At 42.5% G+C, this 25,946-nt stretch overlaps 1 protein-coding gene across 1 annotated transcript in view; it reads left to right on the forward strand.

The window, feature by feature from the left end:
- Positions 1-25,946, forward strand: part of ARHGEF28 (Rho guanine nucleotide exchange factor 28) — a 113,652-nt gene that overhangs the window by 70,060 nt on the left and 17,646 nt on the right. Inside the window, exons 16-33 of the mRNA XM_054177776.1 lie at positions 344-395; positions 955-1,102; positions 1,205-1,326; positions 3,047-3,187; positions 3,664-3,914; positions 4,759-4,881; positions 5,262-5,379; positions 6,276-6,530; positions 7,252-7,328; positions 8,014-8,192; positions 8,827-8,927; positions 9,797-9,979; positions 15,335-15,457; positions 15,912-15,985; positions 19,321-19,359; positions 19,449-19,496; positions 19,984-20,463; positions 23,827-24,127. Of these exons, the coding sequence (XP_054033751.1) occupies positions 344-395; positions 955-1,102; positions 1,205-1,326; positions 3,047-3,187; positions 3,664-3,914; positions 4,759-4,881; positions 5,262-5,379; positions 6,276-6,530; positions 7,252-7,328; positions 8,014-8,192; positions 8,827-8,927; positions 9,797-9,979; positions 15,335-15,457; positions 15,912-15,985; positions 19,321-19,359; positions 19,449-19,496; positions 19,984-20,463; positions 23,827-24,127 (2,815 nt within the window). The remainder of the gene's footprint in view (positions 1-343; positions 396-954; positions 1,103-1,204; positions 1,327-3,046; positions 3,188-3,663; positions 3,915-4,758; positions 4,882-5,261; positions 5,380-6,275; positions 6,531-7,251; positions 7,329-8,013; positions 8,193-8,826; positions 8,928-9,796; positions 9,980-15,334; positions 15,458-15,911; positions 15,986-19,320; positions 19,360-19,448; positions 19,497-19,983; positions 20,464-23,826; positions 24,128-25,946) is intronic.

Consider the following 25,946-nt stretch of genomic DNA (forward strand, 5'->3'; position numbering starts at 1 on the left):
AGGGGAGACAACAGCCCCCCCCGCCCCCAACTCATCTCAACAAGACTGAGGTGCAAAAAGTGTTCACTATCCCACCTCTTGTGAAATACATGCCTAAGCACAGCAGACTTTCACTACAGGCTTTGCAAAAGTACTATAGTAATCATTCAGCTTTGAGTATTGTTATGTGCCAGTAATGAATTTGGATTTAGTAGTTATTGGTAAAAATGTGGTCTATAATGTAGGACCACTTTCTTGAAGCCTTTTTGTGTGATAATATATGGAATTGCATTGCTGACTTGACTGTTCATGGTGCTATTAGCTATGATTCCATTGCAATTTCATAAAATTCTTCTTTTTTAAGAAATCCCAGGAGAAGTACCACAGTAGGAACAAACCCCAAGCTGGTGTAACAAGTAAGTTAGGAAGTGTAAACCTAGCACTTCCAGGTTAAGCCTTGGTTAAAAATAGCAGCACTTATAAGATGGATTTTCCTGCATGACTTGTGTATTTTCATTTTTTTTACTTTCTCTGTTTTTAAGAAAGTGTGTGTCTAATAAAACAGGATTTTAAAAGAAATTACTGCTGAATTTAATTGGTCTTCTATTAAAATGAGTGGAAGTTTTACTAAGCTTTGTTTTCAGTGAGAATGAAAATCAAAAGTAGTTGTCTTGTGCTTTTGAGTATGTCATTTACTGTATGCACAAATGTGTCTTCTGTGTTTAGGTTGCAATGTTAGAGCATGTATGGTTTGAGATTGTTTTCTTTCCAATAGTATCCATCCCAGACCTATTCCATGTTGTCTATAGCCTTATCTTTATAAGACAGCATTAATGATCTTGTACCATGGCATATATTCTTAGTACCCAGTATAGGTTAATATGAACACCAGGTATTATTTTTCAGTGTAAGTGTTTTGTTGATGGCATGCTTTATGATGATTGTCAGACTGCTGCGTTGTGTTTTGCCTCATAGATTCCCTGCCTGGAGACATTTCACAGATGATGCTCTGCCCAGTGCATCTTTCTTCCTCTGTACCTATTGGGATGTCTGCTGGAAGCAGGGAAGCCTTGCAACAATCCCACTTCTTGTCCAAAAGTGTCCCCAGTGCCAGTTTTGAAAGGTAGAGGGAGGGTGCCAGCAGGCTATGCTCAGTAAGTCATTCAGCATTTCTAGGAAAATAAAAACCACTAAATAAATGTGGGATTTTATTTTCTTGCTGCAGAAGATCCATGCAATTTTCTGAACAAGACTCTGAGACTAGCACTTGGAGGTCCAAATCACAGTCTGAAGAGATGTTACAAGCATTAGGGACCTTTTCTTCAATGGATTCTTTTATGATGGAAGGTGAGAAGTATTGCACAGATGTTTTATTTTATAACCTATACTAGAAAGTGTGAAAGGGAAAAACCCCTTAGTTGATACAGGAAGACACTTAATCTGCTACAAGAAGAGTATCTTTTTTTTTATAGTTACAATTGTATGTTTCATAGAATTTCATAGAATCAGTCAGGGTTGGAAGGGACCACAAGGATCATCTAGTTCCAACCCCTTGCCATGGGCAGGGACACCCCACACTAGATCAGGCTGGCCAGAGCCTCATACAGCCTGGTCTTAAACACCTCCAGGGATGGGGCCCCTACCGCCTCCTTCCTCCTTCTTACCCTTTTTGAAAATGGGAGTAATGTTTCCCCATTTCCAGTCTGTGGGGACTTCCCCAGACTGCCATGAAAGGGAGGATGGTGAGACAATAGATTCACCACCTGGCCCCTGATTTCATACATAGAATAAACCAGGTTGGAGGAGACCTTCAAGATCATCGCATCCAACCCATCAACCAATCCAACCCACCTAAACAACTAGCCCATGGCACCAAGCACCCCATCAAGTCTTCTCCTGAAAACCTCTAATGACGGTGACTCCACCACCTCCCCAGGCAGCCCATCCCAATGGGCAATCACTCTCTCTGTATAGAACTTTTTCCTAACATCCAACCTGAACCTCCCCTGGTGCAGCCTGAGACTGCGTCCTCTTGTTCTGGTACTGGCTGCCTGGGAGAAGAGACCAACATCCATCTGTCTACAACCTCCCTTTAGGTAGTTGTAGAGAGTAATAAGGTCACCCCTGAGTCTCATCTTCTCCAGGCTAAGCAACCCCAGCTCCCTCAGCCTCTCCTCATAGGGCTTGTGTTCCAAACCCCTCACCAACTTTGTTGCTCTTCTCTGGACTTGTTCCAGCAAGTCAACGTCCTTCCTAAACTGAGGGACCAAGAACTGGACACAGTGTCTCTTATCAAAATGATACAATCACACAGTCTTAAAATACTTTTTCTTTGATAACTTTTGGAATATTTTTGTAGTGTTACCATTTCAAAATAATGGAAATGAATGTATTTGGCATCCTTGCAGAACCAGAACAGCAATATGCTTGTCTTCTGGGCTCATCTCATCATCTTCATTGGCAATGTACATTACAAACTGTAATACTGCATCACTTGTATTCCCTTAGCAGCCTCAAAATCTTCCCATCTGCTGATGAACTGTCCTCCTAAAAAGGCTGCATATCCTTGTGAACTGAATAATAATAGGTTTTTGGTGTAAGACTGAATTTCAGAGTTGAAGAGCACTGGCATCTTTGAAAATGTTTGATTTAATGTTTAAATCTTTATTCTTCAAGACGAGAAGTATAAAAAGGCAGTTGTTTAGGTGCGGTGCTTAGTAACATGGTTTAGTGGTCGACTCAGCAGTGCTAGATTAATGGTTGGACTCAATGATCTGAAAGGTTTTTTTCAAACCTAAACAAGGATTCTGTGACTTAGTCTGAACAAAGAAGGGTGTGGTTTTTATCCTCCCCTGCCATCACATTTGCATTTCAACACTTTGGTAATGATACTGACATCTGGCAAGCTTCTCTACTGTAAAGCCACTGCCAGTGTTTGCAGAATCCTTGTCTAATGTTGGTCCCTGTGATGTTTTCCCCTTACTATATGAATAGATCTGTATGTGCCAAGGCACTTACCTTAACTGTTTGTATACCTGGTGTGAATGAGATATGTATTTTATCATAGATGATGTGGATTTGTCTCAGTGGACTGATCTCCGCTCAGATGCACAAGAATTTGAGGCAGAGTCTTGGAGTCTTGTTGTGGATCCAGTATTCTGTAGCAAGCAAGAAAAGGATGTCATCAAAAGGCAGGATGTCATTTTTGGTCAGTATTTCAAAACTTTGTGTAGGTTTAAAGAAAATTTGGCATAGAAAATAGAGAAGGGACCTACATGTTTTATATTCAGAAGAATAAATGCTTCAATTTGAAATAATTAAAAGGGTGAAACCCCATTTTTGTCACAAATTACAGGGTGTCCTAGAGACCGAGCTAAGGATGTAGAGAGTGGTGATTCCCAGACAGACGTGTCTGCTCTGTTTATGCTACAGTTGAGGTTGGAAGGGACCTCATCCTGTCAAGCAGTTGGTCAAACAGTTGCAATTCCAGCTTGTTCAGTTGAGTACAGTTGAGAGAACTGGGTCACAGCCGAAATAATTTTTTTCTACGGATGTAATCTACTAGATTTAAAGCTCACAGGAAATTGATTCTGATTGTATTTGAATGCTGCTAAAATCTGTCTTGAAAGATGTGCAAAACATTCCAGTGATTACTATACTGTGCTCTTTTCTTTTGTACTGCAGAGCTGATGCAAACAGAAGTGCACCATGTCCATACCCTATTCATCATGTCTGAAATATTCAGAAAAGGAATGAAGGAAGAATTGCAATTGGACCACAGCACAGTGGACAGAATATTCCCCTGCTTAGATGAACTTGTGGAGATGCACAAGCAGTTCTTTTGCAGAATGAAGGAGAGACGACAGGAGTCCTGTGAGGCAGGGAGTGAACGCAATTTTATCATCAGCAGAATTGGAGACATTCTTGTGCAGCAGGTAGAAGCATTGGCTCTGTTAATCCTTTATGTACTCAAGGTTCCCAAATTAAACAGTTTATTGACTTTATAGATGTTATGGTCAGAGGACTGCGGTTGCCTTATGAAAAACTGTCCTCTCCAGATTATTGCAGGGTGAAACAGCAATGAGAGAAAATAATTACTGAGAAGTAGCTGTGATGAACTTCTACCTATATGATAAAAGTTATGAACTTGTTCCTGTTCAGAGTAGAAGGCTGTCGCCATCCTACTATGGACCCAAAGAGTGGAAGCAACAGATTAACTTTGTAACAGCTGAGCAGACCTGTAAAGAATTGACTGATGATGGAAGAGAGATTACCTATTAATTTCTTGTAGTGTTCTGGCACTGTGCATCTGAAGTTTCTGCTTGCTAGAGAAGAGGTGGTCAGAGTGCATTTGTAGAGGCAATAGAAAAGTTAAATGACTGCTTTCAGGTCACACTTCTGTTCCTTGCAAACAAGAGAGTGTGGTTTTTCACCTTATGTCACTTTTTGCTCTATCGAAATAAAGACACCGAACTGTTATTTTGTCTAGAAGCTGTGCAGAGATTGGACAAATGCAAATCAGGAATTGTGTTTGCAAAGAGGTGAAGAAAACACTGTTGTAATAATTGCAGTAGCTTTTTCTTACTGGCAAGATTGTAGTGAAAGTCACTTGTGCTTTTTCCTGCCTGTATTTCTCTTCGTGCTCCTAAAAACAGCTAGGCTATTTTCATTCTGTAGTCATAGGCTCTGTTAGTGAAATTCAGAGAACTTGAGAAACAAGTAGTTTAACTTTCCTGTTAGGTTCAACATTGAGCACAATTCACTTGTCGATGTTTTCAGTTTTCAGAGGAAAATGCAACTAAAATGAAGAAAATATATGGGGAGTTTTGCAGCCATCAGAAAGAAGCTGTTAATCTCTTCAAAGAGTTGCAACAAAACAAGAAGTTCCAGAATTTTATCAAAGTAAGTTTACATGGAAATGTGATCACTATTGACCAAGTGCTCAGGAGAAAGATACACACCTTTTACTCATGTTTAGGGTTGAAATGCTACTCAGTAACTCACTTTAAAGAACCAATAAAAATGGCAGCTTTGTCATCCTTAACCAATAACCTGATAAATTACATTTTTCTTTTAAATTTTAGAAAGCTTTGGTATCCACTGTGAATTTCACTGCTATAGTACACCTCACCCCTCATGGCAGCAGCTGTTCCTTGGGGATGGTTCAGATATCTCAGCATTTCGTTTTAGCTTAGTCTAATGCATTTAGGTCATATTTCTTATTAGTCATTTGGTGGCTAATATGCATTTATTACTTAAGATATATATTTGTATCTGTGCAGCTGAGAAGTAGTAACCTGTTGGCACGACGCCGAGGAATCCCTGAGTGCATTTTGCTTGTCACCCAGCGAATCACCAAATACCCGGTTCTGGTTGAAAGGATATTGCAGTACTCAAAAGGTGAACTTTTGCTAAAGTGTTACTCCCTGTCTGGAATCCTGGTGCACTTCGAATTTAAGGAATACACAGTACTGCAACTTAAGGAAAGATGAAATTCCCTGCTCTGTAGACAACCAGGGCAATGTAATTATCTACTGTTCAGGAATGTGTCACCTAAACAGGGTGTCGGGTATATGTAGTCTTCATCAAGGTTGGGCTGTGAAGATTTCCAGTATTCCAGCCAGGCAAGGCATAGAAGTCCAGAAGGTCATGTTTACTTTAGGAAAACATCTTGTCTAGAGAATGTTAACTAGTTCAAGTGAATCTGCTGCTTGTTTTGAAATAAATTCTGATGAAGTCTTTTGTAAGTAGGGCTGAGCAAGCATTTCAACAATTACTCTCCAGTTTTTCAAATAAAGTTTGAATGACCTCTGGGATTTTGTAGAGTGCTGTAGAAGTGCTAGTAACTTACAGATACCGTCCCCCGACTGGTTATAAATGAGTACTGCATAAAATTGCATATCCACATGCAAACTCTCTGTGCTTACAATCCTGATTCAAGGGGTTTCTTGTTTCTTTCTTTGTTTTTTCCCCCCAAAACCTATCCAGAGGAGTAACATACTGTGTGTATTTTTATTAATGCTAACAGTTTGTAAATATGTCAGAAACTATTAAACGTGTTGTTTCAACTGATAAATGTATCTGAGGTGCATGTTATCTTTTAAAGGGGAAATGAAAGAAAGGCATATGCCTCTAGTATTTCTAGTAAATTAATTGCCAGGTTAGATTTAAAATTACATATTTCTCAGTTTAAACTTTGTGTCATATTGATTGTTGTCAGAAAATAAGGAATGATATCTTGTCTTTTCTGAGTATTCTGACTGCTATCATGGTCTTTGTTTGTTTGTTTCACACAGAAGGAACAGAAGAACACACAGACCTGTGCAAAGCCCTTCATCTAATTAAGGACATGATTGCAGCAGTAGATTTGACAGTGAATGAGTATGAAAAAAAACAAAAGCTTTTGGAAATTCTTAGTAGAACTGAAAACAAAACATTTACAAAGATGAAAAATGGCCATATTTTTAGGAAGCAAGACTTGATGAGGAAAGAAAGGATACTTCTTCATGAAGGTTTAGTATACTGGAAGACAGCAACTGGTCGTTTCAAAGGTACTCCATCTGATCAGTAAAGTCCTTTAACTCTTTATTTGCAAATAACATACAACGATGGTTTGGTTTTAAAATTAAAATACTTTAGTATGCTGTATTGCAAACAGATTTCTGAGGTAATAGTGTGAAGAATATGTCACTAATTGCTAGAAGACTAGTTCAGGAAACTGCCATGTTTTGCGGAAAAGAAAATCTGAAGTCACATTTGGCTGGAGCCTTATTTTTCACTTGCTAGTGCAGAATTTGACTGTGGTAATCACATGTAGGGGCTGGGTTTTTTTTATGAACTTGCTCATATTTGCTGTATAACTTTATAAAGCTATCGATATTCCAGAAATACTTTTATTGGTGCAATACTGTGCTGTGAGTATATGTTACAGCACAGACAACCCAAAATTTATGTGGGATAGTCTTTCCCAGGTTGCCTGTGGGTGGCCTTGGGAAGCTGTACTGACATGGGACTTCTTGCCCACAGCCAGCACTACAGCATAGTGCTGCATGAGGGTAGACAGCAAAAACCATTCTTTCCTGCGCAATAGTAAGTGGTGGTGTCAGTTGCTTCATGCGGACCGTAGGCTAATACAGATATTTTCTGTTTGGTTTACTGTAGTATTCTGTGGGATATTTACTAATCAGGGCTTCTGCTTAAAGACTGAAGAAGAACAACTATAGTTGTAATAACTTCAATTAAAACCCATAATTTTAATTTTCTCATTTTAAGACACTTTAGCGCTGCTTCTGACCGATGTGCTACTCTTCTTACAAGAAAAGGATCAAAAATACATCTTTGCAGCTGTTGTAAGTATATGTGGTGGGTTGAAAAAAAAAATTCAAAGACACAGCCTAAAACTACCACAGTATATTTTCAAATGTTTGAATATACACGTTGCACTTTTATTTGCATATTTCGTGAAAACTAGGTAATTGTCTTTTTGTTTTGTTTTGTTTTCCTAAAGTCCTGGTACTGTATTCAGAGCACGGGTATGCCAGTATATACAAAATTAAGGTTATTGTAAAAATTATGTGTTTTTTTATGAAGAGGATGAAAATAACAACATTATATTTTCAATGCCATGCCTGCTGTCATTATGAAGACTGGGAGTAGAGCAGTCTCTCTTAAAATAAATTGTAACTTGTGGCTCTGTAAAGCATTTAACTGCAAATGTAGTAGTAAAGGCATGTAGCATGAATGAAAGGTCATGGAAAGTTCCCAGACGACAGAAATACAAGCATTGTATGAATACTGTCCTTCTGGGATTTATTTTTTATCCCATCCTCAGTGCTTTAATTGTTCATAAATACAACAATGTATTTTAAAAGATACTTAAAAAAAAAAAAGTTTGCATACTCAAAATTTGCAGCCACTTAGAGCTGGTGAGCCCAGACACAGTCTGACTATACCACAGCTAAAATGAGCCAAATTGGTTAAAAAGTCGTACTCTTCTAAAAATGTGATGTTCGTGTGCTGTGACTGTTTCCCTAGGACCAGAAGCCTTCCATTATCTCCCTTCAGAGGCTCATAGTAAGAGAAGTAGCCAATGAAGAAAGGGGGATGTTTCTGATCAGTGCTTCATCTGCAGGGCCTGAGATGTATGAGGTTCACACCAGCTCTAAAGAAGAACGTAACATCTGGATGAAACATATTCAAGATGCAGTGGAAAGGTAGAGAGAAAAGTTTTTGGTTTTCATTCTGGCAGTCCAAAGCAAATGGGAGGTCAGTTGGATGTTCCTAGCAGCTTGCTCTCTGTTCTGCTTTATACTAGATCCATCCTGTGAGGCTGGATTTTCCTCTCGGCTCTGGACTGGCAGACCCCAAAACCTCACCACCGCTTCTGCCATACTCCCCATGTTTCTTTTTGTTTCTGAATCAGCAGACCCTTCCTGCTCTCCGTTGCAAGATTCCCTCATTTTTGCCTTTGCACTGGATGATATCTAGAGTCCTGCAGGGGAAATCCCCAATTATGCCTGTTGTCTTGGTGCCAGCTTTTTAAGAATGGCAGGGAGTCATGGCTCCTCATGAAACCCAAGATTATGCTTAGCACAGCAAAGCTATGAGGGCCAGCCACCCATTTGCTGCACAGTACAGCCTTACTAGAATTGAAAGGAGTCCTTCATTCTAGTTTATGCCCAGTTACTGTTCTTTGAAGAAGGAGACAAATGGCATGCTTCTGGATTATAGCAAACATTGGTGATGATGTTGTGTTCTGTTTATTATGAATGCAAGACTGCACTGAAGATGAATGTATGATATGCAGGTTTTGCTTTATACAGTTTTCTTTGTCCTTCGTCTTTGAAGCTGTCCAGAGGAAGAAGAAGAAGAAGAAGGAAAAATGAGTGAATCTGATGAGGACAGACGTATTGCTGAGATCAAGGCATCCAGAATTCAGAAATGTCAAGGTGTAGTACCTTTCCTGCCATTCTGAGAACTCCTACTTCCTGAAAGTTCAAGATGAATCAATCATGTGCCCACACTGGCCTTTGGGTTCAGAGTGGCTCAATAGACAGACTCAGAGCAAAGAAGGCTGGGGTAGTCTGATGGTAGAATGTGAATTTACTGAAAGAGAACCATTTTATTTTTTTTCCCCAAAGACTATATTTTTGCAGTGTTTACCATGAGGAAAAATTCCGAACCAAAAATGCATGCTTTCAAAATAGACACTGAAATTCCTCAGGGCCAGGCAGTTTAAAGATTGTGGAAACACCTCCAATCTTCAGTAATTGTGTGCTTTCTGCTTGTTTATGGCGTTTCATCCTTTGATGATACTATTTTTATCTAAAAATGTACCTGATAGGCATAATTTCTCCTTCCTTTGTTCCCCTACACACCTAGGCTGCACATATTTATAGTGCTGTGAAGAGAGAAATGCCAGCTATGTCCTTCCTGTAGAGAGCCGCAGGGAAGGGCATCCTCTGCTGAGAGTAGATGTTTGACTTTTTTTTTTTTCTTTATTTTTTTCTTCACTTTAGGGCACTGAATCAGTGCATATTCTGTCTGTTTGAGCAAGTGCATTGGTCCTTGTGAGTGCTGAGGGTCCCAGAGCACAGCCATGACCTAATTAGGGTAGGGCACTGCCTTGGCCCTTTGCTAGGTTCTGTGCCAGCTTTCATTAAGCAGACTATGGGATGAATTTAGTCCTGGCCACTTCACAAGGGCCTGTCTTCAGTAAGCGGTGCCTGTGTGGCATAAAGATTAGAAGTGTGCATGGGTAACATGCTTACCCCACAGGATAAAAAATATTAATATGGTGTTTAATTTTGATTGACAGAATCACTGAGTAACCAGGACCAACAGATCTGTAGTTTTTTGGAAGAGAAGTTGCGTATCTATGCAGAACTGGGAAATGCGAGTGGGTTTCAGGATGTTCATGTCGAACCTCACCTTCTTATCAAACCTGATTCTGGAGAAGCTCCACAGGCTGCTTCATTGCTGGCAGCAGCACTCAGGGAAGGTGAGTTTTCATTGGAAGTGTGGACTGGTGGTTCTTAATGTGGGCAGATAATTAAAAGCAACAAAGTATATCCGTGTTGCCTTGGGCTGTGATTCTATCAAGTCGCAGGAACTGGCTTTGTCAAAACTTGGCAAAGGGTTAGGGTTAGGGTTAGGAGAAGTCTCTCAAGTTCATACTTGTCAGATGCATGAGATGATACCTGCCAGATTGTAAGATAATGGATGTACGTAACGTCATATGTAAGCAAGTAGGGACATGGTGTTTGGTTCCACCTGAGGATTGTTTCCTTATCTGTCATCCTTGCAGTACAGTCCTATAAAACGGATCAAAGGATGCAGTATGATATTGCATCTGGTCCCTGACCTTCACCTACCTTGATTAATTTGGTGACAGATCACGATCATGTAGAGATACAGACAGACCAAACTGCAGGTGATACTGACAGATCTGCCAAGAAAACACCTGCCATTATTTCTGTGGAAGCTGTGTTTGTTTTATTTTTCAGTATACTGACAGAGAGATGATCGCCTTATGCTTCCCACAGTACCATCCTCCAAAGGAAGAAAGGAATTGTTTTTGTGAATATTTTGCCTCGTTCCAGTTTCAGCTAAATACTTAGGCCCAGGGCTCAGCACTGGGACCAGTTCTCTTTAATATCTTTATTAATGACCTGAATGAGAGAATTGAGTGCATCCTCAGTAAGTTTGCAGGTAACACTAAACTGGGTGGAAGTGCTGATCTGCTTGAGGGTATGAAGGCTCTGCAAAAAGATCTGGAGAGGCTGGATTGATGGGCCAAGGTCAGTTGTATGAGGTATAACAAAGCCAAGTGCCAGGTCCTGCACTTGGGTCACAACAGCCCCACGCAGTGCTGCAGGCTTGGGGCAAAGTGGCTGGAAAATTGTCTGTCAGAAAAGGACCTGGGGTTGTTGGTTGACAGCCATCTGAACATGAGCCAGCAGTGCGCTCAGGTGGCTGAGAAGGCAAACAGCATCCTGGCCCTTATCAGGAATAGTGTGGCCACAAGGAGCAGGGAATTGATCATAGTATCATAGTATCAGTCAGGGTTGGAAGAGACCACAAGGATCATCTAGTTCCAACCCCCCTGCCATGGGCAGGGACACCCCACACTAAATCAGGCTGGCCAGAGCCTCATCCAGCCTGGTCTTATACACCTCCAGGGACAGGGCCTCAACCACCTCCCTGGACAGCCCATTCCAGGGCTTCACCACTCTCATGGTGAAGAACTTCCTCCTCACGTCCAGCCTGAATCTCCCCTCCAGCTTCATTCTATTCCCCCCCAGTCCTATCACTACCTGAGATCCTGAGAAGTCCCTCCCCAGCCTTCTTGGAGGCACCCTTCAGATACTGGAAGGCCACAATTAGGTCACCTGGGAGCCTTCTCTTCTCCAGACTGAACGGCCCCAACTCCTTCAGTCTGTCCTCATAGGAGAGGTGCTCCAGCCCTCTGATCATCCTCGTGGCCCTTCTCTGGACATATTCCAGCATGTTCATAGCCCTCTTGTAATAGGGGCTCCAGAACTGGACGCAGTACTCCAGGTGGGGTCTGACCAGAGCTGAGTAGAGGGGGAGAATCACCTCCCTTGACCTGCTGGCCACACTTCTCTTGATGCAGCCCAGGATCTGATTGGCTTCCCGGGCTGCAAGTGCACATTGAGAGCTCATGGTGAGCCTGTCGTCCACCAGCACCCCCAAGACTCTCTCCTCTGGGCTGCTTTCCAGCCAGTCACTGCCCAGCCTGCATTTGTGCCTGGCATTGCCTCGACCCAGCTGCAGGACCCTGCACTTGGTCTTGTTGAACCTCATGAGGTTGGCTTGTGCCCACCTCTCCAGCCTGTCAAGGTCCCTCTGGATGGCATCCCTTCCCTCCAGCGTGTCTGCTGCACCACACAGCTTGGTGTCATCAGCAAACTTGCTGAGGGTGCACTCAATGCCACTGTCCATGGCACCCACAAAGATGTTGAACAAGCCTGGTCCCAGGACTGATCCTTGAGGGACTCTGCTTGTCACTGGCCTCCACTGGGACATGGACCCATTGACAGCCACTCTGTGGGTGTGGCCATCAAGCCAGTTCTTTATCCATCTAGTGGTCCACCCATCAAACCCATGTGTCACCAGTTTGGAGACCAGGATGTGGTGCGGGGCAGTGTCGAAGGCTTAGCTCAGGTCCAGGTAAACGACATCAAGACTTGAGACTGATGAGGCTTCACCTTGACTACTGTGTTCAGTTTTGGACCTCTCCCTAGAAGATGGACATTGAGGTTCTGGAGCATGTTCAGAGAATGGCCAGAAAGCTGGTGAAGGGTCTAGAAAACAAATGTTGTGATGCATGTCTGAGGGAGCTGGGGTTGTTTAAGTCTGGTGAAGACAAGGCTGAGGGGAGACCTCATTGTTCTCTACAAGTCCCTGAAATGAGGTTGCAGTGAGGTGGAGTGTCAGTCTCTTCTCTCTAGTACCAGGTGATAACATAAGAGGAAATGGACTGAAGTTGCAACAGTGGAGGTTTAGTTTGGGTATTAGGAAAAATTTCTTTACAGAAAAAGTGATGAGGCATTGGAATAGGTTGTCCAGGGAGATTGGACATCCCAGAAAGTGTTCAAGAAATGTGTGAGCATGGCACATTGAGACATAGTTTAATGGCCATGGTGGTGTTAGGTCGGTGGTTGAACTTAGTGATCTTAGAGGTCTTTTCCAACCAAAACAATTCTATAAAGTCAGCTGAAAAGAGTCCTGGTAATCTGAGCCATGTCCAGCATGGCCATATGTGCTTTGAGAAGGACAGCAAGATTTTAGCATCACCTGACTTGAGAGCTGTGGGCTAGTAGTCACATTATGATGTCAGGGAGCATTTTTTGGATAAAATTGATAAAACTTAGTAGGGAATATAAGCAGTGATGCTATAGTAAATGTCACTTCAGCTGAAATGGAAGCTTATAGTTACATGCCTTATTCTGCACACTTTCTCTCAGGCTCATGTTGGTAATGTCTTGGATTTCAGGATTCTTCAGCACATTGTGAAGAATTTACAATTGCTTACACTGTGGGCAATTTGTGTGAGTCAATCTCCAGAACAGAAATAGAAGTCCCTGAGCTAATAGCAGACTCTACTGGGATAAAGCATTGCTCATAGTAGAGGAGGATAGAATTAGGGAGTGCTTAAGAAAATGGTGTATACATAAAGCCATGAGATGAGATGGGGTAAATCCTGCTCAGGGAGATGGCCAAGGTAAACATGAGGCTGGTTCCTGTTATCTTTGAAGGTCACAGTGATCGGGAGAGATTCCCGATGACATGAAGAAGGCAGTATAACCTCTCTTCAAGAAGGAATATGTAGGGATACATAGAATACATAGAATAAACCAGGTTAGAAGAGACCTTCAAGATCATCACATCCAACCCATCAACCAATCCAATACCACCTAAACAACTAACCCATGGCACCAAGCACCCCATCAAGTCTTCTCCTGAAAACCTCCAATGATGGCGACTCCACCACCTCCCCAGGCAGCCCATTCCAATGGGCAATCACTCTTTCTGTATAGAACTTTCTCCTAACATCCAACCTGAACCTCCCCTGGCGCAGCCTGAGACTGTGTCCTCTTGTTCTGGTACTGGCTGCCTGGGAGAAGAGACCAACATCCGTCTGTCTACAACCTCCCTTCAGGTAGTTGTAGAGAGTAATAAGGTCACCCCTGAGTGTCCTCTTCTCCAGGCTAAGCAACCCCAGCTCCCTCAGCTTCTCCTCGTAGGGCTTGTGTTCCAAACCCCTCACCAACTTTGTTGCCCTTCTCTGGACTCGTTCCAGCAAGTCAACATCCTTCCTAAACTGAGGGGCCCAGAACTGGACAAACTAAACTACAAAGTAGTCATCTTCACTGGTGTCTCTGAGACAGTGATAGAGCAAATCCTCCTTGAAGCAATTTCCAAGAATTGTGAAGAACAAGAAGGTGACTGGAAACAACCAGCATGGATTCATGAAGGGCAAATTGTCTCTGACAAACCTGATGGGTTTTATGATGAGAGGAGAGCAGTGCATGTTGTTTACCATGGGTGTTATGAAGGCTTCAGCACTCTCTGCACTGTCTATAGTATTCTTACAGCTGAACTGAGGAAATGCTGACTGCATAACTGGGAGGAAGATTAGCTGGATTGCTGGGCAAAAAAGGTTGTGGTCAGTGATGCAATGTCCATCTGGTAGCGTATTATTAGGGGATTCCCCTAGGGGTGGATCCTCAGACCACTAGTTTTCAACATATTTATTCATTAAGTTAACCAAGGGATTGAGTACACTCTTAGCAAATTCATGGCTGTCACCAAATGAGGCTGAGTGACTGGTGTGCTGTACAAACTTCTAGAGATGGGGAAAATGGGCTAAGAGAGACCCCTAGAACTTTGGCAAAGACAAGTGCAAAGTCTTGCATCTTTTCTAGAGTACCATGTGTTGATGCAGGCTTGACATTGCATAGATAGAAAATAGCCTTGCAGAAATGGACCTGGCAGTCCTACTCAACAGCAAGGCACCAATGTACTGGCACCAAAGAAAGCCAGCTTGCACCCAGGCTGATGAATTAGGAGAGTTGCAGGCTGGGCAAGGTGATCCTTCCTCTACTCTCTCAGTCCTATCTAGACTGCCATAACCACAGCTGGGTTCCTATGGACAAGAGGAACATTGATGAACTGGAGCAAATCCATCACGGGGCACCAATATGACAAGGGGGCTGGAGCACATGATGTCTGACAAGATGCTGAGATAGTTGGTCTGTTCAGGCTTGAGAGAAGAAGGCCTGATGGGATCTTATTGCTGTCCTCAGCTGCCTAACAGAGGGGTTCAGAAAAGCCCGATTTTTTGCAAAGGCATGTGGTGATAGGCACAACAGGCTAAAGCTGGAACATGGGCAATTCTAACTGAATGAAAGGAAAGACTATGTGTTGTGAGGATGCTCAGAAAACAGAACAGGTTGCCCTGAGGCTGTGCTGTCTTTGGCAATGTTAGTCTTGACTGCGTACAGCTCTTAGCAGCTCAATTTAGTTTGACTATCTTTGAGTAGGGTGTTGAACTAGATGACCTCTGAAAGTCCTTTCCAACCTAAATTGATCTATGATGAGTTAGGCTGGTGGTGAGACATGGGAACAGGTTGCCCAGGAGGGCCAGGCTGGATGTGGTTCTGAGCAGCCTGGTCTAGTGTGAGGTGTCTCTGCTCATGGCAGTGGGGTTGGAACTAGATGATCCTTGGGGTTCCTTCCAACCCTGACAATTCTATGATTCTGTGTCAGTGATTCCTGCAATAAGGAGCTATTTAAGGGGCCCCTGTGATTCTGTATGTTTTTCTCTCAGTTGAGAGTCTCCATGTTGCTGCATCACAAGTGAGTGAAGCAGGCAGACCAGAGGAAACTACTGAGGAATTAAGTGTGAAGCACAGATTGAGTACCAATGAAATCTTGGAATCTCTTCCTTGTGGTAAGTAAAATTTGATGCTGTTTAGATGTTCAGAGTGCTAAAATAATTGATACTGGGTTAGTGTGGGGGATTTTTTTGGAAAGCTTTCTTAGTATGAGGCAGAATCAATGGAAAATAATGTAATAAAAGTTGTCTTTGGGCAAATGCCCAGATAGTGTAAACTGTCGTATAACTTAATTGAAGTAAATGGATGGTTTGCACCCACTTCATCTTTTCTGTAGCACATGCCTGCATTCAGCAATATTGAGTCTGATCTGTTTATCTCCAGAAAACTTCCTGTCATTGTTACTCAGCTCTGCAGCAAATCTCTATTGCAATATAGGCCATTTTCCCAAGCCAACCAATTTTTGTTCAAATGCCTGAAAACCAGAATCAACATTGCAATAATTTCAACTGTAAATGGCTCTGATACCTTTCTCTTGCATTTTATTTGGGGTTTATTTGTTACATGCAGAAATAAAAGAAGAATCAGCTGAAGCTGATCTCAGTGTTGAGAAGGAAGTGGCAGGTGCCAGTCTAGAGGATAAGGTATTGTAACTGCTTTTTCCTGTTTTGCACATAGCGCTCTGGGTACTGGGAATGTAAATGCCATCAAACTTTTTATAGACTATCTAAAGATTGTTCCAAAGCATAAAGCATGAGATAGGCACATTTCAAGCCAACCCAGATAATTCAGTTGAAGAGAGGTCGCTGATGCCAATGATTTTTATTTATTTGTTATTGTTTTAAAATCATGGACAATTCAAATGCAGAACAACTTTTTTGCCAGGCTTGCAGATCAATGGGTTGTAGTAACAGTCATAGTGGTTTTGTACCACTGTCATGGGCCACTTAAGAGCCTGGTTCTCTGCTGTCATAATTCAATATGCGCATCTCTATGCAGCTGACGACTGTATTCCCTCTGCTCCTTCTCCTGTTCACAGGATAAAGCAAGTCTGCTGCAGCGAGGCAGATCTCAGCTAGCACAAAGAAGACTTATGTAGTGGAAGAACTTTGTCCTGAGAACAAGCACATAGCACAGGATAAATTGTCTTACAACCGCTTGCTTCAGAATTTTGAATTAAAACAAAGTGGAGCAATTAAATGATAGAAGAGAAGCTGCCCATTTTTCAAAGTCCTATAACTCATAAGCAAATCTGAGGAAAAAGTAGAATCACAGGTTTCTTCTGGGAAAATTAGGAAAGGCAAATTTAATGTACCAGTAGAGTGTTGAAATAAAAGCAATGTGAATTACTGTATGGAAGTAAAGTAAGTTGCAATATTGGAGTCCTCAGGTGTACAAGCAGGACCATAAAAGGAATATAAAAGGGGAGACAAGAATAGAAAATACAGGACATGTAACTGAAAGCAAAGGTTATTAGAAAAGCAGATACTTAGCATTAGCATACTGTCTGCATCAGTTCTGATGCTATTGGTAGCTATTTCTGGAAGTATCTTGGTAACACACTGATCTACCCATAACCTTGCCTCATGTTCAGCTCTAAGTCATCAATTACCAGGCAGAAGCGTAGGAAGAAGAGTGTGTGTGTGTGAAAATAGGGATGAAAACAAAAGTCCAAGTGAGGGAGCACAGAAACTAGGTGAGGGGCTAGGATAGAGGGACTCAGATTTAGCTCATTAGAAGTTCAGGTGGCTCCACATGAAAGCAATGGCCGTAGGGGTTATATATAAAGATAGAGCCAGGCTTTTTGTAGAGGTGCACAGCAAAAGGATGAGCATCCAAGATAACAAATTGCAAAAAGCTAGCCCTCCTGTGAGCTGCAGCTGGACAAGAGGGAGCCTTAGCTACTGTTTGGGCAAGTTACGTATCACATTTTACCATGTCAGACTTAACCAGGAGGTGGCAGAACAGGCAAACAAAACAGTCAAGACAAAGACTTTCACGTGCAGAGGATGTTCTCCCATATGCCTTCAGTCTCTGGGTGTGCAGTCCTGGGGTTGTGAGGTGGTAACAGTGGCTCAGGCACAGCTGGCCTGGAGAGCTGGAGCAGAAGTCCCCAGCTTGGGGTTTAGGTGCTTACCGAGCTATGAGAAGGAACAATGTTGCCTATGCAGTGCATAAGGTCCCAAGTGGGCAGCTGTAAGAGATGATGCCTTTCTTGTCCACCATTCCCCTGCCTCACAAGCACATCTCTGGGGATTGTCTGAAGCACTGTGCATGCAGTCTGCCCTGAACCTGACCATTCTCATCTCCACCACTACTTGTTGCTCTGAACCAAGGTGCTAGGGGTGAGTGGCAGTGAGGTCACAGTGGCTGGCAGCACAGGGTAAACAGCAGAATATATTGCTTCTGACATAGCTGGACTTAAAGGGCTTGTGCTGAATCTGTAGCAGTGCTGCTGCTACAATGCTACTGACCCCCCAGCTAGTTTCGCTAAACCTGCTTTGAGCTTATCCCCCAAAGCTCAAGTGGTGCTGCAGTGAGAAGACCATGGCTGCTTTGGCTAGCCACTTGCTACTCCTTGGCTATGCCAAAGCCAGCTAGGTCTTCAATCCCCCTGTACACCTCCTTTATTAAATTTAAGAGAGCTTCACAAACTGGAAACCTCCCCCCTGCCTCCATTGGTTCAGCATGTGAGCTCTTCTTTGTACACTCGCTCTTTCTCTCTGTGCTAGCATCTCCTTCTTCTCTCTCTCCCCCTTAGCCCTGCTCTTCCTTCTTGTTTGCTACTTGTCTTGGCTGTCCAGCAAAGGGAAGGTGGAGCTTCCTTCTGTGAGTCCTTCTGGTGTGCAGAGGGAAGCATGTAAAGTGCTCTGCTTTTCACAGAAGAGCCAAGCAGTTATGTGGCTTGTGGGTCAGTGAGAATCAGAGGAAGAGATGAAGATGTGGAGGATGAATGGAGGAAAATTCTTAAGGATGATAATGAAAGTGAGAGAGAGGAGTGGAGAAAATGCTGCAGCTGGCACTCACTTCCCCCCTGGCTTGTCTGTGTTGAGTGGTGTTTTTGGGGCCTGGCCTTTTTCATCTTAATTTTCAGTTATCACAGCTAAATGGAGCAGCTGTTTGGTTCTCTGTGGTGGAAAATGAGTCTCAGCAGAGAACTCAGGAGAATCATAGAGAGAGCAAATATTCCCCAAATCCTCCTCTGTGCCTCTGAGAAAAAAGAAAGAAAAAAAAAAAAAGATCATAGAGGAAGTCATTCCAGCATGGCCTCAGAAGGGATTGTCTTTTATTTCTCTACCACTTGACTTTATCTTTCTCAGAGGAGCTGTTCTTCATGCTGAAGGGATTATGTGTGGCTTCACCCCATAAATTTAGAAACCTTCTTAGGAAAAGGGAGCAGAGGGGGAAGTGTGTAGGGACTGAGCCTCACTGAAGTAGCCGATAGTAACCATGCTGGTGCATTTTGCAGAGTATAGCAGGCAGACAGCTTTTGCTTAGTGTCTCAGAAGCACCATCTAAAGCTTTCACTGTAACTCACTAACGCAATTTCTGTGAGCTTCTTGCTACATTAATATCTTTGTTTTTGAAGAGTCATCCTCTTAAGTAGTCCAAACCTTCTATACTCTCTCTATATGTCTGGTTACTGTATTTCAGCACTCTCAAGTAAACAAGAAATGTATGGAAATGTCTTTTCTATGCAGCATTAGTCATGAGAGGATTAAAATTGTGGATGAAATATTTTTGTTTTTACAGTTGTGCTTAGAATCTCTAGCGATTTCCACAGAAACTCCAGTGTTGATGAATTATTAGTCTTCACTGGTTATTGCTTCTGTCTTTTTTCACATGCCTACAAAGAAGTTTGACTCAGCACTGCATATATAAGTGATATGAATGTCTCCAGTAGTTTAATGAAATAAAATAACCTAGATGATACAATTCTAAAGTTAAAACCTCTATTTAAGGCAATGTATTATTTCAGGGAGAAAGTATGAGTTTCCTGGGATCTACAGGGACAGAGGTGAGTTTATTTAAACCCCAGACAGAATGTAGTAACTATTTAGTTAACAGTGGTCACAACTTTGAATATCCTTCTCTTTTATTTTTTAGATTGTACAAGCAATCCAGAATTTAACCCGTCTTTTGTACAGCGTACAGGTGACTGCTCAACTGGTTTGTAGAGTAATTAGTCTTAATAATTTACTTCTTGAGGTTTGTCTTCATCTTGCCCTACTTTTAGACATTATGTCAGTGGATATTTATCTCTACTGACTGTTGTGTAGGTTGTGATATAGTATATATTTTTATTCTGTGTCAGTGGTAGGTTTCTTTTAACAACTGAATAATGTTTGCTTGCCTGGAGATCAATCACCACAGCTGTAACTGAAGTGCATATGCACAGATGTAATGTAAACATATAGAATAATGCAAGTGTAAACTAGAAGCTGTGTTTAAAGTGCTTGAAATGGTTGAGTGCCTTCAGAAGCATCTTTTGGTAAAGGTATAAACACAGAATTTTCTCTACTTGCACGAGGCATTAAGCATTTGGTTGAAGAATTTTTATATAATACTTCTATATAAAAATACAGAAATGGATTAATACTGATATTTCAACATTGATATCTGATTATTTTGTGATGTCTAGGCAGCCCTAGCTATCCAGGACAGCCACAGAGAACTCCATAGGTTAGTACTTCAAGAGAATGAGAAGACTGGCCGGGGGTACAGTTCTCGGCTAAACTTCCTTCTAGAACAAGAGAAATACCGGAATCTGGAAAAACAAAGAGTGGAGCTGGCCAACATACACAAACTGAAGCAGCAGTTTCAGCAAGAGCAGCAGCGGTGGCTGCGTGAGTGTGACCAGCGGCAGCAGGAGCAGGAGGCAAGAGAGGGCCTGCTGGGGCAGCGGGAGAGGGAGTGTGGGTGCCAAGAGGAGCTGCTGGAGAGGAGTCGGCAGGAACTGGCGGTTCAGCTGCAGGAGTACCAGCAGAGCCTGGAGAGACTCCAGGAGGGCCAGAAAATGGTGGAGAGAGAAAGAGACAGTGTGAAAATGCAGAAGCAGCTCCTCTGGCACTGGAAGCATGCTCAACAAAACAGCCTGCTGTCGTCCACAGGGAGCCATGAGGTGTGTAGTTCCCAGCATAATTACATCTCTTGACTGCAGACCTAGAGAGGCTTTTCTTGAAGAGTAGACTAGTACATGTGGGCTTTGTTGGTTGGTAACATAGTAAGTGAAAATGTGGGAAGCTGAGTTTCAGGCATATCCAGGGTTTTGTCTGAACTTCATGAAGTTTAACCAGGGCAAGTGTAAGGTCCTGCCCTGGGAAGGAATGAGCATATGCATCAATATATGCTGGGGGCCACCCAGCTGGAAAGCAGCTTTGCAGAAAAGACTTGTGGATCCTAGCAGACACTAAGTTAGACATATGCTGAGATTGTGCCCTGCCTACAAAGAAATCTAATGGTTTCCCAGGCTGCATTAGGCAAAGTGTAGGCCAAGGAAGGTATCTGAAGGACTGTGTCGAGTTCTGCCTCCCAACTACAAGAGAGACATAGAGGTATGAGATAGAGGGTATTGGAGGGCAGGGAATGAGTGTTCGGTGAAGACGTTTGAGAGATTGGGCCATCTCTCCTATGAGGACAACCTGAGAGTATCCAGTCTGGAGAAGAAAGGTCTTATGGAGGTTCTTACTAATTTATATAAATACCTAAATGGAGGATGTGAAGAGGATGGACATAGGCTTTTTTTTCAGTGCCACCTAGTCTTAGGACTAGAGACATTGGGCACAAGCTGAAACACACACAGGAGGTTCCATCTGAATATCAGGAAATACTTTTTCCTGTGAGCGTGACCAAGCACTGGCACAAGTTACTGAGGGAGGTTGTGGAGTCTGTGCTGTTGGAGCTGCTCAAAAAATGAACATGGTCCAGGGCAACTAGTTCTGGACAGCCATGCTTGACCAGAGAAGTGGAACCAGATAACCTTTAAAAGTCCCTTTCAATCTCAGCCATTCTGTCATTTTTAAGCTGGATGCCCTACAGAAGCCAAGCTGAGACCAATGAGTATTAAATTGAGGAGATGGACATTTTAAGTGAGATTGTGTTTTATTCTAATTCTCTGCTGTGTTTGCAAAACATGTTGTGTCTCCTGCCTCTTGTATATAAAAGCTAAATTATTGTAATGCTTGAGGCATATAAAGCAACAGCACTGACTCTGGTGAGGAAAAGTGTCTGCTTCAGGAGTGGGAAACACCTGGCTTCTGTGTGTGAGCTCCATGTGTCGGTCCCAGTTGTCCTGCACTCCTGAAACAAACAGCTCCTGAGGGGAAGAGCTTGGTGCGTGGCTCTATCCCTGGCAGTGTAATTCCTTGGAGATGGTTGTTATTATTAGGGGATGCAATTTAAAATAGCTCTGAAGCTGCTTAAGCATGTAATACTAAAAAGGATAAAGTTTTTATTGAGGGTGAAGAATGGAGGCTGACTGTGAACTCAGGGAGGCAAGCACCCAGGCAGGTGGGACCTGACCTCTAATCCTGTCCTCAGTGGGTGTGGTCTTGATTTCCATTACTGTTCTCTAAAGCACCTGAAAACCAAAACATTTTGTCTGTTTGCGTATATTGAAAGCTTGCTGAGGCAAACAGCATTTTTCTCCTGCAGGTTTTCATTTTCACAAGAAAATCTGTAAAGCATTTCTTGAGGCCATCACCTCCCTAGTTTTTCAGCTGGCAACTTACCCATAATACCCAGTGACCATTCAGCATTTAAGCCTGTTTCTGCATAAAAAGGTGAAGGACTGCCTCTGACTTCCCTCTTTTCATATGGCTTTTGTCAACACCTTGTGAGCATGACATCCATGTATGCTTGCCCAGCCCAGACAATGAAGGCACTTCTTACTACCATAGCTTGTGGTACAGTTTTGATTTGTTTGACAGTACTTAAAAAGTAGATGGTTAAAACCAAAACTGAACTTGCCCATCAGCTTTAATGGATGGGACTTTTCAGATCTTTTGAGGAGACGAAGTTGAAGAATGACAGCTGGGTGCAGGGATGGCCAGGATCACAGAGATGGAGAGTCAAAATAATGAAATGCTGAGTGTCAAAGAGTAGTGTAGAACTACTTGTATTTTTATTTCAAGTAAACTACATGGCTGCGGGTGCGTTCCAGGCCTTGGAAGCATCTTTATTGTGCATTTTCCACTACCATACTCCTTGTAGCAGCAGAGCTGGCTGAGTGGTTGCCAGTCAGCCAGTGCTCCCAGCGCAGTGTTTTTGTGGTTACACTGAATGTAGCTGGTTTTGAATAGACAAGCTGTGCTGTAAATCACACTGCTGCTCCTGCTCTTTTTTCTTTTTTTCTTTTCTGGTGAGCTCAGCCTTGATAAACACCTGCAGGCAGGGAGTCTTTGTAGGCGCTGTATTTGTGCCCCCTGGGAGCTGTGGACATTTACTGAATGCTGTTTGCCATCACTTGCTGACTGCTGCAGTCCTGTCCACTATGGTTACCTTTGTAATGAGATACAGTGTTATTTTTGGATGGCAGTGGGCACAGATTTACATAGGTGAAGTGGTGCCTCATTGAACCATGGGGCAGAGCATTAACTCCAAAAGGAGTCAGCAGAGCTCAGTGTATTCGTCATGGGTTGGGAGACCAATTCTCCCACCACAGGCAAAAGAAAGACTCAGACAAAACGAATTGCAAAAATGGTGGAAAGTTTAAATGGAAAAACAATGAAAGTTACAGAAAACCACAAGCACTGTGACAAAAAAAGAGAGAGAGATCCCAGAACATACGCAAGAACATCCCATCCCCACCTGGGGGCACACCCAACCCCCCCCAACCCCCCAGGGCTCTTTCTTCCCCCCCCTCAACCAAGCCCAAGGGAGGTGGCTCATGCCATTTTACCTAGGCAGCAGCATGGGAGAAAAGAGGGTGAAAGGACTCCCACGCTGATGTTTTATAGGGGAGCAGGGCATTATCGGTGAAATACCTGGCTTCCTGTGACCACCCACTGGGCTGGGCCCCCTTTTGGAACATCCCAGGTGTGGCCTGTGCCGTGACATCAGGGCCAGCACCCAGCCTGAACCACCACAGTATCCCAGGTAGTGGCCCTGTGTTATTTGCTGTTTTGGAAGTATTACTAAGTTTTCCTGTGTTTTGAGATGAAGTAAAGCAAAATGTACTAGGTTATCACTGTTTATTCCTGAACACACATTCGATTCAATATGTTTTGAGGTTAACTTCAGGAAATTAGGTGACTGTTTGTTATGAATTCCATTCTGTCTGGAAGTTAACTTTATGTATCCTGGTGTAATGATTCTTCCGAATGATGCCCATAGTCATACCGTTTAGTTTTAGATGGTCCCACAAGGAGTAGGGAGATGATCCTTATAAATTCCTTGCAGCTTGAGATATTCTGTCATTCTATGATTACGGTGCTGAACAAAGGTGAAAATGCTGTTTTCTGGGTTTATTTTTCCCCTTCTACAGATAATGGGACATAATCAGTCGGACAGCCAACATGGCGAAAATACGTTCTACTTAAATGAAGCTTGTGTGTGTGTGTCTCTAACCAGTCTCAACAGATCTGATTCTTCTCTCGTTCATGAGGATGGTGTGTATGGGCTGGACATGTCAAATTCTGATGTAGCAAGGAATAGTGAAAATCAGGTGGACCTCAAAATGGACCCTTCTTGCCAGCCAGCATTAACCAGTTCACTGTGGAAATCCACTGGTCTTTGCCAGCAGATGTCTTTTTCCTGCAAAAGCAACAAGGATGCCTTTAATAATGGTAATTAACATTTTGTTTAATTAGCAAGTAGTGTGGGCAATTTGCCAACTCCTAGAATGAATAGTCTTAGGAACAAAGGTAGCTTGGTAGCAGTGGAAGCAATAGATTTTGCTAAAACTGCATGCTGCTTTGCAAGTTTGAGGGCAGGTGAGAAAATGGGCAGAAAAGAAATACAGAAAGCTTTTGAAAAAACCCCACAAGCGCTTTTTGTCAGCGTAACAGCACTTAGAATGTTGTTCTCTAAAATCCTTCCCCAATTAATTTTTTTTTTTTGTGAGCTGAAGTAACTTTTGCCATTTCACTTGTATTTTATTGGCTGTTTTAGAACATATGTGCATTATCTGATAATTTCCAGTTAGAATAGCTTTTGATTTACATTGTTAAAATGATGATGATTGGTTAAATACTCTTCTTTCTTGATTGAGAATGAAATGAAAATATCTTGAAAGCATCTGTAGCTCTGGATAGAAAATTCCTTCTAAGAGATAGTATAAGCTTTGACATTAGCTGTCTGTGTTATTGAGAACAACTCTCATTCTGTTGCTTTTCCTTATTCTTGGGTTTTACCAGAACTCCCAAAGATATGTAAATTGCATGGTAGTTACTGATGGTGGCTAGTAAAACAAGTGGAAGAGGCCACCTATCTGAACACTGCATTGCACTGAAAATTCCCTGAAGGACTTTAAAGAATGCTAATGAGAAACTTTTAAACTAGCTATTATTTCTCATGTTGCACAATGCTGGGTTTTATCCAATTCTTCTATTGTTGTGAGGCTTGTGAAGCAGCATATGAAAAACAAAATAGCTAAAAGTCTTAGGGGACAATGGTGCAGTTTTGATTTAATGGATAATCCCGTGGGGTTTTCCTCCACAGTTGTGAAATTCAGGTAAGACATAGCAAGTCAGCACTGCAGCAGTGCCTGCACTCTGATTTTTTGGCAGCTGGCAGTGCGGGATGACTTCTGTCCTCACACCAGTTGCACGTGCGTCAAGTCCAAACAAAGAGCGGAGGGCAGCAGGATCGCAGTTTGAAAACATACACAGCTGCAATGCTTTTTAATTGTCCTAGGTCAAATCCTGACGTTGTTAAATTAAAAAAGCCCTTATTAAGGAACTTGCTCCTTAGTACTCTTTCTAATGTTTTAAGCAGACATCCATCTCAGCGTTGCTAGTCCTTGGTATACGCGTTGCCAAAATATAATCAAAGGTAGGGCAGGTCATCACCACAATCATCAAACGAAGCTGATTAGTGAAAGAGATTAATAGTTCTAAAAATTCCTGAATAATTAGCCTAGTGAAACTTGCTCTAGTTTGAAGTGGTCATTTTAGTAATAAGTTAGCCAAGGTAGTGCAGATTTGAAGAGGAACACATGTGGGTTTAAACCTCTCAGAAGTCGATTAGCTTGCACTGGCAAATGTTCAGATGCAAGCTATCCAGGATACTTTCTGTTGAGCCCACATGAGAGCATCTGCTTTAATTAAACTGGCTTGTACCAGTTTAATTGCACTGATTCTAGGATAAGCTAGTGGAGCTTCTGTATGTAAATATGCCAGCTACCTACGATGGGCCAGCTTTGTGTTCATCTGCTGTCACTGCATCTTATATAGATGTCCTTATCTTGCCCTGGTAACAGGGCACCAGTGCAGACCCAGCAGTTTGGAGACCAGCACTGTCTACAAAACCTACCCAAGAAGTAGAGTAACAGTCTAGCCTACTCTCTTTGTCTATATCATGTCTGTAAAAGCTGCAATTACTGCCTTGATTGACTCTAAAGGTGACTTTAGCAAAGCAGTGCAGCAAATCCTTGCAGCATCCCCT

This window comes from Dryobates pubescens, chromosome Z (assembly GCF_014839835.1).
Source record: "Dryobates pubescens isolate bDryPub1 chromosome Z, bDryPub1.pri, whole genome shotgun sequence".
Taxonomy (NCBI): Eukaryota; Metazoa; Chordata; class Aves; order Piciformes; family Picidae; genus Dryobates; species Dryobates pubescens.